This window comes from Callospermophilus lateralis, chromosome 8 (assembly GCF_048772815.1).
Source record: "Callospermophilus lateralis isolate mCalLat2 chromosome 8, mCalLat2.hap1, whole genome shotgun sequence".
NCBI lineage: Eukaryota > Metazoa > Chordata > Mammalia > Rodentia > Sciuridae > Callospermophilus > Callospermophilus lateralis.
In genome coordinates this window covers 111,531,767-111,547,632 of record NC_135312.1, presented here as the reverse complement: position 1 = coordinate 111,547,632, position 15,866 = coordinate 111,531,767, and the positions used below count along the sequence as shown (strand labels likewise).

Genomic DNA, 15,866 nt, shown 5'->3' with positions numbered 1-15,866 from the left:
ATGTTCATTCACGACTAATAATTGGGCACAAATTTGAAAAAATGCAATCAAATATATTTCTTCAATTAAATTCAATATTCTGTTTCTATATATCTGAGTTAAAAGAATTTGGAAATGTAATCTATACTATCAAGAGAAAAAAAGAAATTCACTGTTTCACACTATTACTAAGATTGTGTTTCAAAGCACTGTTTAAAACTTCCCCAATCCAAACTCAGATAACTTATCGTCTTCCTAATAAAAACATTTTTCAAATTTAATAAGACTATTTTACTTTCCATACAAACAGAACAAAATAAAACAGGAAATACTTTTAAACAGTGCACCTGATGGGATTTCCTTTTGATTCTTGTAGGAGTTCTTAGTCTCAATTGCAATAAACAAATGAACAGATAAGAAAGATGGATCTTGTGACTTATGAGAAATGATGAAGGAAAATTAAGTGTGGGAACAAACTGAAAGAGAAGTACAAAGTCATTACTGTTATGAAGGCTTCCCAATGTTACAATGACATTGTTTTTAATAAACAATCTGATAGGAAATAAAATATGAAAAGTGATTATTATGGATTATATGAAATGCTAACTATGTATCCAGTCACTATAATGTCAATTTTGATTTGAGAATCTATAAACTATTAGTTATTTTAATAATGATTAGAATTTGTTGTAAGTTTTAATTTACATTAATAAAAGACAAAGTATAAAAACTAGTCAGGGTTAAAAAAAGATCTGGACATTTTCTTTCCGGTGTTTGTCTATCAAAGACATGAATTGTTATTTTTTAATTCTGATTAATGTCTAAAGAAAGGATAAACACATGATGAAATAATTTACTCTTGGTTTTAATGGCCTCTTGTAAAATTGCATTATATGTTTGCCTCAAAACCTAGCACACATGTTGTATCTTTAGTGGGTTCCTAATCTTAGTGATTGCTTTCTGAATGGCTCAAACTTTGTGATTCTATTAAATTTTTTTCCCTGCACATTCTTTGTGAACTTGTGTGGCATTAATTTATGAGAAATGTGATACATCTCTTCCAGGAATGTTCTAAATTTCCATCATTTTTCTGGTTAAATGAATTGAGGAGATTAGTGTTTCTAAATTAAACCAACAGCAGAGAAGAGTTGTATCACAAGTAAATAAGTCTTGCTGGGAAGATGTTGCTTAAGTGATAAAATGGTTCATCCAACGAGAGAACCAAAAAATTAAATATTAACTAAGGGAAGGTAACCATTTCTGAAATCATGCCTAACAGAGGAGCCAAGTATATATAGTTGAAGTTCTCTCTGGTCTTCAAGCAGAAGATGATTTCTTGGAACGTTCAAAAATTTGAAACCATGAAACATCTATTATTGCTACTGTTGTGTGTTTTCTCAGTTAAATCCCAATTTTATGACTACGAAGAAGAGGTGATTTTTTAATATTATTCTAATATTACTAATCTTATTAATATAAAATAGAATACAATCATACTAATGAATAGTTACTTAAATGAAATTAGTGTTGATTATAGTTTGAAACTGAATTGTTAATCTCTAGGATCTAATTTACCTAAAGCTACTTCGTGATGATTCATTTGTGAAAGCAAAATAATTTGATTGTTTTTTTGGTTTATTACTTTTATTTTCCAAGGATGAAGATGGCTTGGCTAACGTAAGATGTATTTTTTTTTTCACTTTTTGTTATCCTGAATGCTATGATTTTCACTTAGTTCTAGCAATACATTATTACAATTATAAGTATAGAATCTAAAAATTGTAAAGGCTAAAAGGCAGCAAAAGAGGAGAGTTTTAAAAGAAAAAGCTGTGGTAGATAGGTGGCTTTTTGGTGAGGACAGCAATATATAGCTCTTGAGATTACTGACTAATTATGAATATGAATTATAATTTAAGTTTAAATGAAATGTTTTTCAGATGAGACAATTTAAATCAGAGGTTGTGTTTATTGTTATTATCGATGGTTATGAAATCTAACTTTTTATTTTGCCGAACAGTTTTGTCCTCAAGTGTTATCTTTGCCAACTTACTGCTATTAGTTTGTTGTTATCAAAAACATAGAAATGCATTTAGAAAAAAGAAATATTTAAGGAATTGTAATTTTATTACCAAATGTATCATGATCAAATTTCTTGTGCATGATAAAGTATCAACACACTAGAAATAAGAATATACAAATGACTTTGATTCATTTGGCTCTTTTATTGAATTTGGAGAGAACTTTAATGTTCTAATCATCACACTCTTCAAATAAAAAGATAACTTGGTTAATCACATTTGGTGAGAAAAATGGAAAGAAGTTGTGAGACTAAGTTTTTTGAAGCACTTTGCAAGGTACTTTCACATTCTTACTCAGTAACTAATCTTCATAGAAATAGTTTAATAGTTTATGTTCCAAAGCAGATTTTCTAGTTTTGGTTATTTTGGTAAGTGGTCTTCATAGACCTAAGTCTGTTAAATATTCTTTTACATTTTTTTCTCTAGTAAAGTTGCTTCTCGACTAGCTCTCTAAAACAAAAAAGAAAACAGTCTCATTTATAATTTTATTTATAATAATCAGGTAAATTAAATTTGTGTTGGAGCAGACAAGCTCTCTTTGGGACCTTGCCTTTGATATTTCCTCCAAATCTTTTTCATTAAGGATATATGCGATTGAGCAGGGGAATCTGGAGCCAAACTTCCTAGGCTTTAATCCTAGCAGGAAATGTTAAGTAATATAATTATCTTACAAATAAATGACAAGAAAATTCTAAGTACAACTCATTTGGTGACTTTTAGACTCAAACAATTGCAAAAGAGTTCAGCTCCTCCTCCAAATTTTTGTCATTTGTTAATTAGTAATTAAGTCCCCATAAATAAATTACTGACAAAGAGTATATGATAATATATTTAATCCAAGCCAAAACCTTTATATTGCACTGCATATTTTGCACTTCAAGTTCATTTAATACAATATTTTTAGTACATAATTTTTATTGCAACATATATACCTTAAAAATTATTTTAAATATGAGATAATCTTGGTGTTTCATATAGAAACCATATAGGAAATTTCGAAATTATTTTTTAATAAATTTTGTTAATAGGAAATAAGAGTGAAAGTGGAATTAAGAGTGAAGAAGCCACTTACACTATAATATCTGTTATATATGATTCCAACATATATAACATTCCGTGTTATAATGAGCATTTACAATGGGCCTAGTACTATTCTGAGTGTGTCATACATAAGTCATTAAATCCTTACAGTAATCTTATGAGGCAGATATAAACTACAGTTATCCTTGTTTTACAGATGAGGAAACGCAGACACAGATAAAGTAACTTGCCCAGGGTCTTATAGTAAATGTAGGGTCACAGTTGAAAGCCAGGAATCTGACCCCAGAATACCTTATTTCTCTTGCAACGTGTTAGGGTCAAAGTTTGTCTTATTTCAAATCAAATTTAAGTAAATTTCACTTTAAATAAATCTTATATTGTCTGTTACATATGATCCTATAGGATAGACTGATGATCAATTTGTAAAAGTTGAAAGTGGGGACGTGATAAATAATAATTATAGGAATTTAGTAATCTAAGGGGCTTAAGAATATTCATTCTTCTTGACTGTATAGATTCCTGAGAATTTTGTGTCTTCCAGTGTTTGGGTTTCAAGAACCTGAGGTCAAGGTTATTCAAAATCTCATATAGTTTTATCTTAGAGGCTCTCTTTAAAAACTCTCTTGGGTATGGTAGTCTTAGATGCTATTGTTCTTTCATCCTTTTCTGAAGAGACATAAGTAACCTTCTGATTTTCTACCACAAACTAGCCAGTGGATGGACCTTAAGCCAATCTTCAGGTTTGTGACAACCTCAGTTATAAAATGAGGGTGTTGGAATAGTTTCATCTCAAATCTTCTCTAACAGTCATCATTCTATTTCTGTCTGGCTTCCTGCAGGCTGTAGTGGAGGCTCCTCGTGGTCATCGACCCATTGACCGGAGAAGGGAACAGGCTCCCAGCCTGAGACCTGCCCCACCTCCCATTAGTGGAGGTGGCTATCGGGCTCGTCCAGCCAAACCAGCTGCCGGTCAGAAAAAATTGGAAAGAAAAGCCCCGGATGCTGGAGGCTGTCTTCATGCTGACCCAGACCTGGTAGGCATTGACATTTCTTGCAGTGGTGGGTCTCCCATGCAGAGAAAGTCTAGGTTTTCATTGACCCACATTACCATCATTGCTATATTGTTTATTTATTTTGGAAATAAAATTCGGAACATAAACCTAATTTGGTCTTTGGTGTAGTCTCCCTTTCTTGTGTTCTGTGGAATTGGGCTTAGGATAACAAGTTAGAATATGTGGGTATTGTCTTTGCTTTAAATTTCACCTACTTCTTTTGTTCAAGTGGGTAAAATTTTCATAGCCTCCTTACATTTCTTCTGTGGTAAGGATTATTTTAAGTTTTCAAAATATATAAATATATGATGATGCTAATTCTGACGTTTCTGGTCTTCCATAAAGCAAGTCAAATAACACAGTGTTACATCGACTAATGAGATAATTGGATTGTTATATGCACTATTTTAACAAGGATCCATAATCCACATCCTTTCTCTAATGCCTGCTTTCTTCTTTGTAGGGGGTGTTGTGTCCTACAGGATGTCAGTTGCAAGATACTCTGCTAAACCAGGAAAAACCAATCAAAAACAGCATTGCAGAATTAAACAACAATGTGGAATCTGTTTCCCAGACTTCCTCCAACACATTTCAGTACATGACTCTGCTAAAAGACATGTGGAAAAAGAGGCAGGCACAAGTAAAAGGTGGATATTCTTGTGTTATAAAATCATCTGTGAGAATGCATGATTATGAGATTAGTATTTCTAAACTGGTCTAAATAGCATCAATATTGCTTTCAGTATGCATCTGATTACATTAAGATCCTGGCTTAGGCATCTGCACCTGTGATTTGCCAGATAAACATGATCAAAGTTTTGTTCCCAGTGTGACTTCAACAAGAGTGATCTATGAAAAATTTTACTATAATTTCTCATTGTTCATCTATAAGAAATTTGGTTGATGACTCAGAAGACAAAGATTCACAAAGTGAGCCGGGCCCAGTGCTACAGGCCTGTAATCCCAGCTGCTGGGGGCGCTAAGGCAGGAGGGTTGTGAATTCAAAAGCCCAGCCTCAGCAACAGTGAGATGCTAAGCTACAAAGTGAGACCCTGTCCCTAAATAAAATATAAAATAGGACTGGGAATGTGGCTCAGTGGTTGAGTGCCCCTGAGTTCAATCTCCAGTACCAAAAAGAAAAAAAAAATTAAAAATTTACAAAGTGAAAATTTAGCACATATAGATTGAATATTTGAGGTTTTGGATGTGAAAGAGAAATCCATGATATATTTCATTGTCGCATGCACAGGGACGTCTCAACTGTGAATCTTAAGATCTCGATGCTTAGGGGTACTGGCTTGGTGTTTAGGGATCAACTAGAGTATGAGCCTGGCTTCTCAGTAACATACCTAAGTTTGTACACTTTTCAAATGAGTTGAAGGAATCATAGCATCTCTCTTTTAACTTTTGATGTTCTATAGTACTTATGCAAGGTGTATACAGAAATCAAATGCATTTGCTCTAGAAGATGTTGAACTTCTGAGATGGAAGGTCCAAATACTGCTTTCTCCACTTTTCTTTGTCAAAGAAATAAGCAACATATTGTATCCATTATTGGATATAATCTTTAAATTATACCTATGGTAAATTACTCACATAGTGGTGATAATGCTGAAGTTCTATGGCTTTGCTAATTTGTCTATGCCTTGACAAAATAATTTTCCCTAAGTACAACTATCTATCATGATTACTTGATAGTAGCTCAATGTCTCTTATTCTCAGCAAACTAAAATCATAATTATATAGTTGAATATACTTAGCTTTTTATAGGCAAATGCTGACCATCCCTATATAATTTCATTTTCCTAGACAATGAAAATGTCATTAATGAGTACTCTTCAGCACTGGAAAACCACCGATTATACATAGATGAGACCGTGAATGAAAACATTCCAACTAACCTTCGTGTGCTCCGCTCAATCCTGGAAGACCTGAGAAGCAAAATACAAAAATTAGAATCTGATGTCTCAGCACAGATGGAATACTGCCAAGCCCCGTGCACTGTCAGCTGCAATATCCCTGTGGTGTCTGGCAAAGGTAAGTAGTTAGTAAACATACTTCTATCAGGTTCCAGAAGAATTCACATTCTTTAAAAATAAAAGAATTAAAAAGTGAATCCAGTACATTTTCCTCAGTGGAGCCTAATGTCACGGTAGCACATCATGAAGATGTCATTAGCATGTTGTGGTATGCCTTGGCCTGGTGATTTTGCCAATTTCCTATAAGCAGGGTGGAATATAATGATGGTGGTAGTTTCAAGGGTATCTGATGTACAGTCTATGAATGCACTTGGGTGAACAGATGGCAGGGACAGGTACTGGAGCTTCCCCATCCCATGTGCTCCATCCATTTGGGGATACTCCTGGGCACAAGAGGGGGTTAGGGGAGGTCCCTTTTCATTTACTCAGCAGATAGAATTCTTCAAAACTAAGTTTGATTTTCAAAGAAAGACCCAGCGTTTTATAATATTAAAACAATTCTCAAATGTCTATAATAAAACAGTCCCCCCGCTAACCTATATAATAATTTTTGATAAAGAACTGACCAAGTAATGATGTTATAGACCCTGAACATAAGATGTTATCTTATGTTTGCAGAATGTGAAGAAATCATCAGGAAAGGTGGTGAAACATCTGAAATGTATCTCATTAAGCCTGACAGGTCCAGCAAACCATATAGAGTATACTGTGACATGACCACAGAAAATGGAGGTAAGTATTGGACAGTGGTTCTTTTGAATACTGGACAGGAAACAAGATCTTGCTGTGACATAGCTGGCAAAGAGCAATTTGATTTGGAATTCAATCTGATATTTTAAAAGTTTTTAATTATCTATGATTTAAAAGTTGGGATAAGATCAAGCATATTTCATTTCCAAAGAGTTTAAGAGTTTCCTCTCATACTTATTTTCATGATTCTGTCCATTTTGGAGAACTAAATTTAAGTGGGCATAAGGTAAATTGAATGGACAATGGATTCAGATGTTCTTTTCAAATCGATATCACTTGTTATTGGCTAATTTATGCTATTTTTGTTTCCATCAACCATAGGGTGGACAGTAATTCAGAACCGTCAGGATGGTAGTGTTGACTTTGGCAGAAAATGGGACCCCTATAAAAAAGGATTTGGAAACATTGCAACCAATGCAGATGGAAAGAAATACTGTGGCCTACCAGGTAAAAACTAGGAGGAGAAAATACAATTATTGTATTTCACATGGGATTTTTTTTCTATTGTAAGAGCATTGATTAGGGTCTGTTTTTAGGTTTTCAGCAGTTAAAAGGAGTTTAATTAGAAAAATGTAAAAGCAAAAGATAGGTAAGAAAAGCAGGGTTTTTGTTTCCAAATATTTGATATTTGGTAAGATTTTATTCTGTTTTTCCTTTAGGTGAGTATTGGCTTGGAAATGATAAGATCAATGAACTTACCGAGATGGGAGCCACAGAACTTTTGATTGAAATGGAGGACTGGAAAGGAGACAAGGTGAAGGCGCATTATGGACTCTTCACGGTGCAGAATGAGGCCAATAAATACAGAATCTCAGTGGGCAACTACAAAGGAACAGCCGGCAATGCTCTCATGGATGGAGCTTCTCAACTGGTAGGAGAAAACAGAACCATGACCATCCACAATGGCATGTTCTTCAGCACCTATGACAGAGACAATGATGGCTGGTATGTGCTGCATTCTTCACTCCTAATTTAAAAGTCCCTACTAGTATTATTACTCAGCATCATTTAATAGCTAATGTTATTAGCAACCACAATCTGTCACCCAATGTATGTTTCACTTAAAAGCATTTCAACTATAAAGTAGAAATTATTATTCTCACTTTATAAATGCAACTTTAAGAAATTAAATAATTAACCCAAAGTCACAGTAAGAGAAGGAACTGGAATTAGACCACACTCATTTTCTGAGCAATGAGCATTCATATAAATACCTACATATCTATGCTCTAATGTTTATTTGAAGATCTTCATTTTGATTTCCAGGGTTCTTAAATACTAATGCATCTGAAAGTTATCATTTCAGTATGAAGTAACCAATGTCATCACTACATGACTTGGCCACATAGGCACAGCTATCTCCCTTTCTTGTTATGGGACAGGGAAGCCTTTGGTGTACTTATAGGACTTTACATGTAGAACCCAAGGGAAGTACCTCAGTATAGCACTCTCCTGTGGATACTCTGCAAAGAATTAACTTGACAACTGTAGTTCTGCTTCTAGTAACCTAAGACATATTTCCTTTCAGGACAAATGAAGATCCAAGAAAACAGTGTTCTAAAGAAGATGGTGGTGGATGGTGGTATAACAGATGTCACGCAGCCAATCCAAATGGCAGATACTACTGGGGTGGACAGTACAGCTGGGACATGGCTAAGCATGGCACAGATGATGGCGTAGTATGGATGAATTGGAAGGGGTCATGGTATTCAATGAGGAAGATATCAATGAAGATCAGGCCCTTCTTCCCACAGCAATAGTTTCCCAAATGTAGATTTTTATTCTTCTCTATGTGACAACATTTTTTACATTATGTTATTGGAATTTTCTTTCATACATTATATCCCTCTGAAAATCTCATATGATTCTGTGTCTTTTTGGAAAAGGTATAGGATAAATGACATTCAAAGTAGCATGAAATTTTCTTTGATATTCTTCACTCACCTTACCATGAAGTAACTAAGAGGATAGTTGGTGGACCGAGTCAGTTGGTTCGAATTGATTGTGAAAAGTTTCAAATCAGGAAAAGAGATCATCTATCCTTATAGAAAAATGATGAGGCAAACTAAAATCTTTTTCTAAATATCCACTTTTAAAACCCTATTTATTTATGTAATATCTGTCACTGAAAACTTACAGAATTATTAATTAAACCAGTGTCTGTTGCAATAAATCAATGTTTCCTTATTTTGATATCCACACTGCCAATGAGTTAGACTTTGAACTTGTAAGAGAGAGAAGCATCCTGAGCTTCAAGTATCTGATGAGTCAAAATTTTACTCTGTACCATGGAAAAACCACTACTCTATATTAGGATAAGAACTTCCAGGGGATAATAAGGAGCAAGTCTTCATCAAACATTTTTTTAAAGGGAAATAGCAAAGTATGAGTATGCATAGTGTTCATGGAAACATAGTATGCATACGGTTATTCTCAACTAGGTTTTTCTTTTTTACATAGTTATACTAGAAGTAGAAGTGTTCTTTCTACTTCTCCTTATGAAGTGGGTATATTGTTTCGACATCTCCTTGCTGCACTCCAACTGCCCTTGGTAACCCTAGGGTCCTCAGTTCTTTTTTGTCATTGCCATTTGTTCTGATGGACCTTAATGCCCTGAAGTTCATCGTATGAATCTACCTTTTTACTACTGTGACTAAAAGACCCGACAAGAACTATTTTAGTGGATGAAAAGTTTCTTTTCGGTCTCATGGCTTCAGTGGTCTTGTCCATAGTTGGCCAATTCCATTCTTTGGGGTTCCAGGTGAGGCAGAACATCATGGTGGAAGCATGTAGCCCAGGAAAGCAGATGTGAGCATGGCAACAGGAAGCACAGAGAGAGACTCCACTCACCATCAACAAAATGTATCCCCAAAAGGCAGACCCTCAATAACAAGCTCCCCCAGCCACACCCTACCTGCCTACAGTTACCACCAAGTTCATCCCTACCAGGGGATTAATGCTCTGATTAGGTTAAGTCTCTCATAACCCAATCATCTCACCTCGAAACCCTCTTGCATTGTTTCACACCTGAGTTTTTTGTAGACACCTCACATCTAAACCATAACACTCATCCTCTTCATTTTTCTAAAAAAGAAAAAAAGGGTATTACTTTCTTTTTTCTGAATGCTGTTATGCTCTTACTTCCTCATCAAATCTGACTTCAACTTTTATCTGGTTACCCTGCCAATAGTTTTGTCACCTGTAGCTTGTGCTCCTTCTATCACTCTGTCATCTCACATATCATCCTAAAAATAGAAAACTCTGGCCAAGTTACTTTCCTACTGTCTATGTCAAAATTCCCTAAAATCAAATTTTTCATTTAGAGATGAAAATGGCTTACTACTTGGTCCCAGTATCCTCTCCTGCCTACCTACATTTTTGTCACAGTGGGTTTCTCACCATATCAGGACAGATCAGATCCTTGAAAATGTTTTCACTGGCTTTATTCAGGTATAATTGACATACAAACAAACAAAGGTCAATGCCTAGCACCCCCACCCCAAAATAAAAACAAACAAAACACTCAAACTTGCACACTCTTTTTAAAAAATATTTATTTTTTAGTTTTAGGAGGACACAATATCCTTATTTTGCTTTTATGTGGTGCTGAGAATCGAATCGAGTGCCTCACGCATGCTAGGCGAGCAAACTACCACTTGAGCCACATCCCCAGCCCCCAAACTTGCACATTCTTAACATATACTATTCAATAAGCTTCAATATGTGTAGAGCTATTACTAAGGTATCCGATCCATCACCTCCAAAAGTTTTCTTGTGTTCCTTTGTTTTGTTTTATTAAGTTGTGGTAAGAACATTTGATATGAGATCAACTCTTATCAAAAATTTCAATGTACAATATTGTATTATTATCTACAGGCAGTACATTGTAGGAAGATCTCCAGGAGTTATTTATAACTCTAACTTTATACTCATTGAAAAGTTCCCCCTCCCTCCTCCCCTTATCCCTGGCCACCACCAGACTGTTTTTCCGCTTCTATCACTCTGACCATTAGATACTGTGCGTATCCTTGTGCACTGTTAATGCAGCTACTATAGAAAGCAGTTCTCATGGTCAACAGCTTATTCCCCCCAGCACCATCTGCTAAATTACTATTCATTTCAAATTTCTCTTTAATTATCAACACCAAGAGAAAACTCTCTGAAACTCTTGGGCAATTTAAAAAACTAACACCAGTAATTGGTGTGTTTTTTGGATACACCTTTTTTCCTACACTAATAATAAGCTCTTATTAGGATTTGATTTCAGAATGATTAGTCTGTCAGAAAGACTACTTTTCATAAACTCATAAATGTTGACAGATTAAACCCAATGATTATCAGAGTTTGGGATATTCCTGTTTTTATACAGAACTCACAGTCCAGTAAAGGTACACATAGAAACTCATTAGGCAAAATAGTTGAGAGTGGAACTTAGGGGTCAAGAGTCCACTGGAAGAAGGGGGCTGGCAAGGTCAATCCTCAGACCTTTGCTCAACCCCATATGTACACACAGAGGACCTAGTTTATCCCTAGAGCTTAAAGTAAAGGCACAGATTTAAAACCATTAAATCAGACAATCCAATGGCCAATTCTTAGCCCACATACAAATAGCAAAACATCACTCCTGGAATACATGTAATATATAAGTCTATCGAGAAAGAAGCAAGCTCTATTAAAGCATCATTTGGTAAGAAATGCTATCTATCTGATTTTGCCCTTTTGGGCATTACAATTTTGAATATAATAAAACAATAGTTTCCTCTAGTCAGAATTTAAAAAATAGCATTGAAAAAGACTATTAAACCACGACTTTATGAACATAATGTAATAATGAGTTGAACGTTAATTGGTTAATGCCACACTGCGGCATGAGAAAAATAATATTTTATTATACAATTAGGGCTGAAATTATGCAACAATCTATTAAAAATATATTGTATATGTATATATAAACATATATTATGGGACATAAACTTTTAATTCCTTTGCATTTAGGAAGTAAGGGAAACAACTAATCAATGTAACTAAGGGACTGGATTTTAAGATGATCACAGATTCTGCACTTGGGACAAAAATTTGGAGTAATGTGACATATCACCAGATCAATCAATATTTCTGTTTAATTATTACACACTTAAAGTCCTGGATCCTGGCTATCAGAATCTGCAGGGATTTCCTGGTATAAACCTAGTTTTATTACATCAAAGTCTGCATGTGGAATAAGCCAAAGAGTCTGTTTTCTCAATAGAGTTTCTGATCAATGGCTGGATTTTGGAATTACTGATGCAGGCTACATTTATCTGTGACTCCTTTTATCTCTCTTACCTAGCATTTTGTTTTTCATTCAAATTATGACCATGAAATATATTTAGAGCAAATTTTTATCCTTGAAGTTTCCATAATCTTGTAAGAAACCACTACCTATGTTTAAGACTGGACTTGGGTTTAATATGTCTCCAAAGGCTAAACCCACCATCTCTCCCACATTGCATCACAGTCTTAGGTGATTCTCTTGGTTGGACTTTAAGTTGTTTTATATCTCCTTCTCCCACTCAAGATGTGATCAAAAGGTAGCATATTTTTTGTTTGGAGTTTTTGATTACATTATATTTATTTCTCCTTCTAACATTTTACTTTGAAAAGTTTCAGACTAAAATGAAAAAAAAAATGTAAGTTTAATGAGTACCTCTCTATCCTTCACCCAGAGTCACCAATTGTTTACTGCATTTGCTTTATCTCTCAAAAGGAGATACTTGAAGGCAATTTTGCAATAGCTTATGTAGGCATGCAACCTTGAGGTCATAGACCTATTGGGGATTGAGTCAAAGGTGAGTCTGGCAAATATTTTACTCTTTTGCAATCACCACAGACCCACCTTCAGGAATGAGATGATGAACAGGGGACCACTGTTTAATAACTTAGCTTTTCTCAGCTCAAACCTGGCTTACTCTTAGGTTTACTCTCCTCTGTGCTTTTGATTGTTGCTTTTGCTATGTGAAAATGAAAGACATAATGTCTTTTTCAAGTATTAATTTGAGTTTCCTCCCCAAATGCAAATCCCTATGATACTGTAATGTTTAAGGTCCTTCCTGATCTCAACCTCAATTAATTTGTATTTTCTCCATGAATGACATTTAAAAAGTACTTGGGTCTCAATTAAAAGCTAACAATAAATGAATCAATGAACGCAAAAATAAATGAATGGATAAATAAATAAAATACAAGATATTTCAGAAATGGTTTCTATGTTAAGCTCACTACCTACAAGGAATTTGTATTATGTTCAGAGTTATCAAAATCTAAATGTTGCTAATCTCAAACCTTTTTAGTAAATAGGAAATGTTGCATTATTTTTCTTGAATATAAAATATAGTAGATTTATGACTTTGCATTCTGCATGTACTTGTATTAGTGACCTATCATTTCCTTTCAGGTTTTTGTAGACCTGATTTGAGATGAGTGAATGTGTCTGCATAGCTCTACTTTCCAGATTCACCTGCAGCTCCTCTAGCACTAGCTAACTGGGAAATATATTTTGTTGCCTTGGGGAACCTATGACAGAGTATAATCAAATCAGTAGCAGTACTGGGAAAATAATTTAAAGCAAATGCCATATACAATAGTCGGATGTTTATCTCTGAATTACAGTATCATTATCTCCAAATGAATAATAAGTGGTGGAACTTAGGTGGTTAGAACCTATGAAAATAATATTGTGTGCTTCACTCACAGGTGTGCCCCTTATCATCACAGAATTTAACCTCCCTAATTTATTCTCTCACCTGAACAATCAATTAATAAAATGATCTCAACTTTGTAAAAGGAACTAGCAATATGTGATTATTAATTAAAAGTGTTCTTCTAACATTTTAGAGAAATTTATTTCCCCAAATTTCTGGTACTAAAGAGTTCCATAAAACTGGAACTATATATGCAAATATAATAAGTGAATTAAAATGTAAGTAGTTTCTTGAATAAAAATAAAATATGACATCTTAATTAACTAGATATGGAAGGGATTTTTGTAAAGTTTGAAGTAGAAGACTAAAAGTTTTTAGATTCCTTTACTTATAAAAATTTATTGGGTCATTATTTATAAAAATTTATTGGGTTATTATTATGTGAAAGGCCTTGCGTTAAGTAGTAGATATAAAAATATACTTCCTGCACCTCAGAAAAGAGTAGCTAAGAGCTTTCCTTCGTATACTATAGCATACTGAAGAAGAGCATCAAGGTAGCCTCAGGCTAAAAGACATCGATTCACCTATGCATAACTTGAAATATGACTGGATGTTTTTTATATTCCTAACTCAAAATCAGAAACCCTAATTCAGCATTTTCCTCCAAGAAAGAAATATTTAAAATTATGTACTTTCATGGCAAAATGTTCTGGTTCATATTCATTTTGTTCATTCATACATTCATTCATTCAAGGGTTATTTTGAAGTAGAAAACCTAAATAGAACTTGATTATGGAAGAGACAACTTACTCTAAACCCCTTAAAAGGTAACTAATTGTAAATTAAGGAAGACTTTTCCAGGTAACCCCTAGAAGAAAATTTCAAAAGTAAAAATGTAAGTTACAATTTTTCTAGATTAAAAAACAAACAAGTAAACAAAAAACAAAACGGGATAGAAGTGAGACAATTTCATCCAAAAGCTGTATTTTAAACATGAATAAGGAATAGCACTGTGGGTATAGCTCAGGGATAGAGCTCTTGACTACCAAGGCCCTATGTTCAATCCCTAGCACAACACACACACACACACACACACACACACACACACACACAATGGGCCTAAACAGGAGGCTAAACAAAGGCGTCTATGCAGAGATCCAGAGAAAATTTGTACAATAAATTGACATGTAAATTCTATGGGCAAAGAATTCTTTATTTAACAAGCGATCCCACTAATATTTGGACATCTTTCAAAAGAAAAAAAAAAGTGAATATTTTCTTCATAATATATTAAAACAAATCCCAGATTAATTAGGTATGTAAATATAAAAGAAAAAATAAAAATATTTAAAGAAATATTTAAAATCTATCTGTATCATCTTAGGATGAGTGAGATAGTCTTATATAGGACAGAATACATGACATAAATGAGCTCTGGCCTAAAGGAATTCACAATCTAGTGCCACAGTAAAATAAGCGTGTCAGAGTCAGGAATAGACTGCTTTATTTTTGCAAAAATAAGGCACAAGAGAACAATTCATTTTATTATGTGGTGGACATCAGGGAAGGGTTCTCAGAAGCATGATTTGAGCTATTTTTAAAGGGATAAATGGGCATCTTCTAGATAGTATGTGAGAAAGCACAAAATCATTAAAAAACCTGGTATTCCAGTACCAATGAAAAATGCAATGTAACTGAAGTGCAGAGCGAATGATTGTAGAAGTGGAAAATGGGCTAATTTGTGCAAGAGTTCATATGCAAAGCTAAACAAATTTAACCTAAGCTCACTGACTTTCCTGCTTAAGGCCACTAATGTAGATGAAGCTTTAGGTGATAGTCACACAAAATGAAGAGCAAAGGTCCTCATTGTAGAGAGAGAAACCAGTGTTTGGCTAAAAGTAGTAACTGGATTTCAATATCTTTTCTCCCTCTCCTCCTTATTAACAGAATCCTAATTTTAATTAGGACTCTCTTATACCCAAGCTAAAAGCAAATGTCAGCATCTCCTATTAGATCCACCTATGTGACTAAGGTGTGACCCCTAAGATGTCAGTGGAGGCGTTCTATGGAACAATCAAGAAAGCTCCTTAATGAGAAGAGACTCCCTTTCATCTTTCCTCCTTCTTCCAGGCTATCACAGAACACAAGGTTTAGACCAGGAAGTGATCTGCAAGCCTCTGTTAAGAATTTTTTAAAATACTTTTTTAGTTGTAGAAGGACACAATATCTTTATTTTACTTATTAATTTTTATGTGGTGCTGAGGATTGAACCCAGTGCCTCACCTGTGCAAGATAAGTGCTCTGTCA

At 34.4% G+C, this 15,866-nt stretch overlaps 1 protein-coding gene across 6 annotated transcripts; it reads left to right on the top strand.

The window, feature by feature from the left end:
- Positions 1-1,307: 1,307 nt before the first annotated feature.
- On the top strand, positions 1,308-9,046 carry Fgb (fibrinogen beta chain). Of its 6 annotated transcripts, none has more exons than XM_076864689.2 (8): positions 1,308-1,412; positions 3,938-3,998; positions 4,648-4,797; positions 5,960-6,187; positions 6,748-6,861; positions 7,201-7,326; positions 7,539-7,824; positions 8,408-9,046. In XM_076864689.2, exons 1-8 carry the CDS (start codon positions 1,308-1,310, stop codon positions 8,637-8,639), a joined length of 1,302 nt encoding a protein of 433 aa, XP_076720804.1. In that variant the 3' UTR covers positions 8,640-9,046. The 6 variants fall into 6 exon arrangements, with proteins under 6 accessions (XP_076720804.1, XP_076720803.1, XP_076720802.1 ...); XM_076864688.2 differs by having other exon boundaries at positions 3,938-4,132; positions 4,746-4,797; XM_076864687.2 differs by having other exon boundaries at positions 3,938-4,132; positions 4,614-4,797; positions 7,210-7,326.
- Positions 9,047-15,866: the final 6,820 nt, after the last annotated feature.

What these genes read in the sequence shown, in the direction of transcription:
- Fgb (XM_076864687.2), top strand. Translation starts at nt 1,308, where the DNA reads ATGATTTCTTGGAACGTTCAAAAATTTGAAACCATGAAACATCTATTA. An exon ending in TTCATGCTGACCCAGACCTG is followed by an intron (nt 4,133 to 4,613) that starts GTAGGCATTGAC and finishes TCTTCTTTGTAG; the next exon opens with GGGGTGTTGTGTCCTACAGG. An exon ending in CATGACCACAGAAAATGGAG is followed by an intron (nt 6,862 to 7,209) that starts GTAAGTATTGGA and finishes TAGGGTGGACAG; the next exon opens with TAATTCAGAACCGTCAGGAT.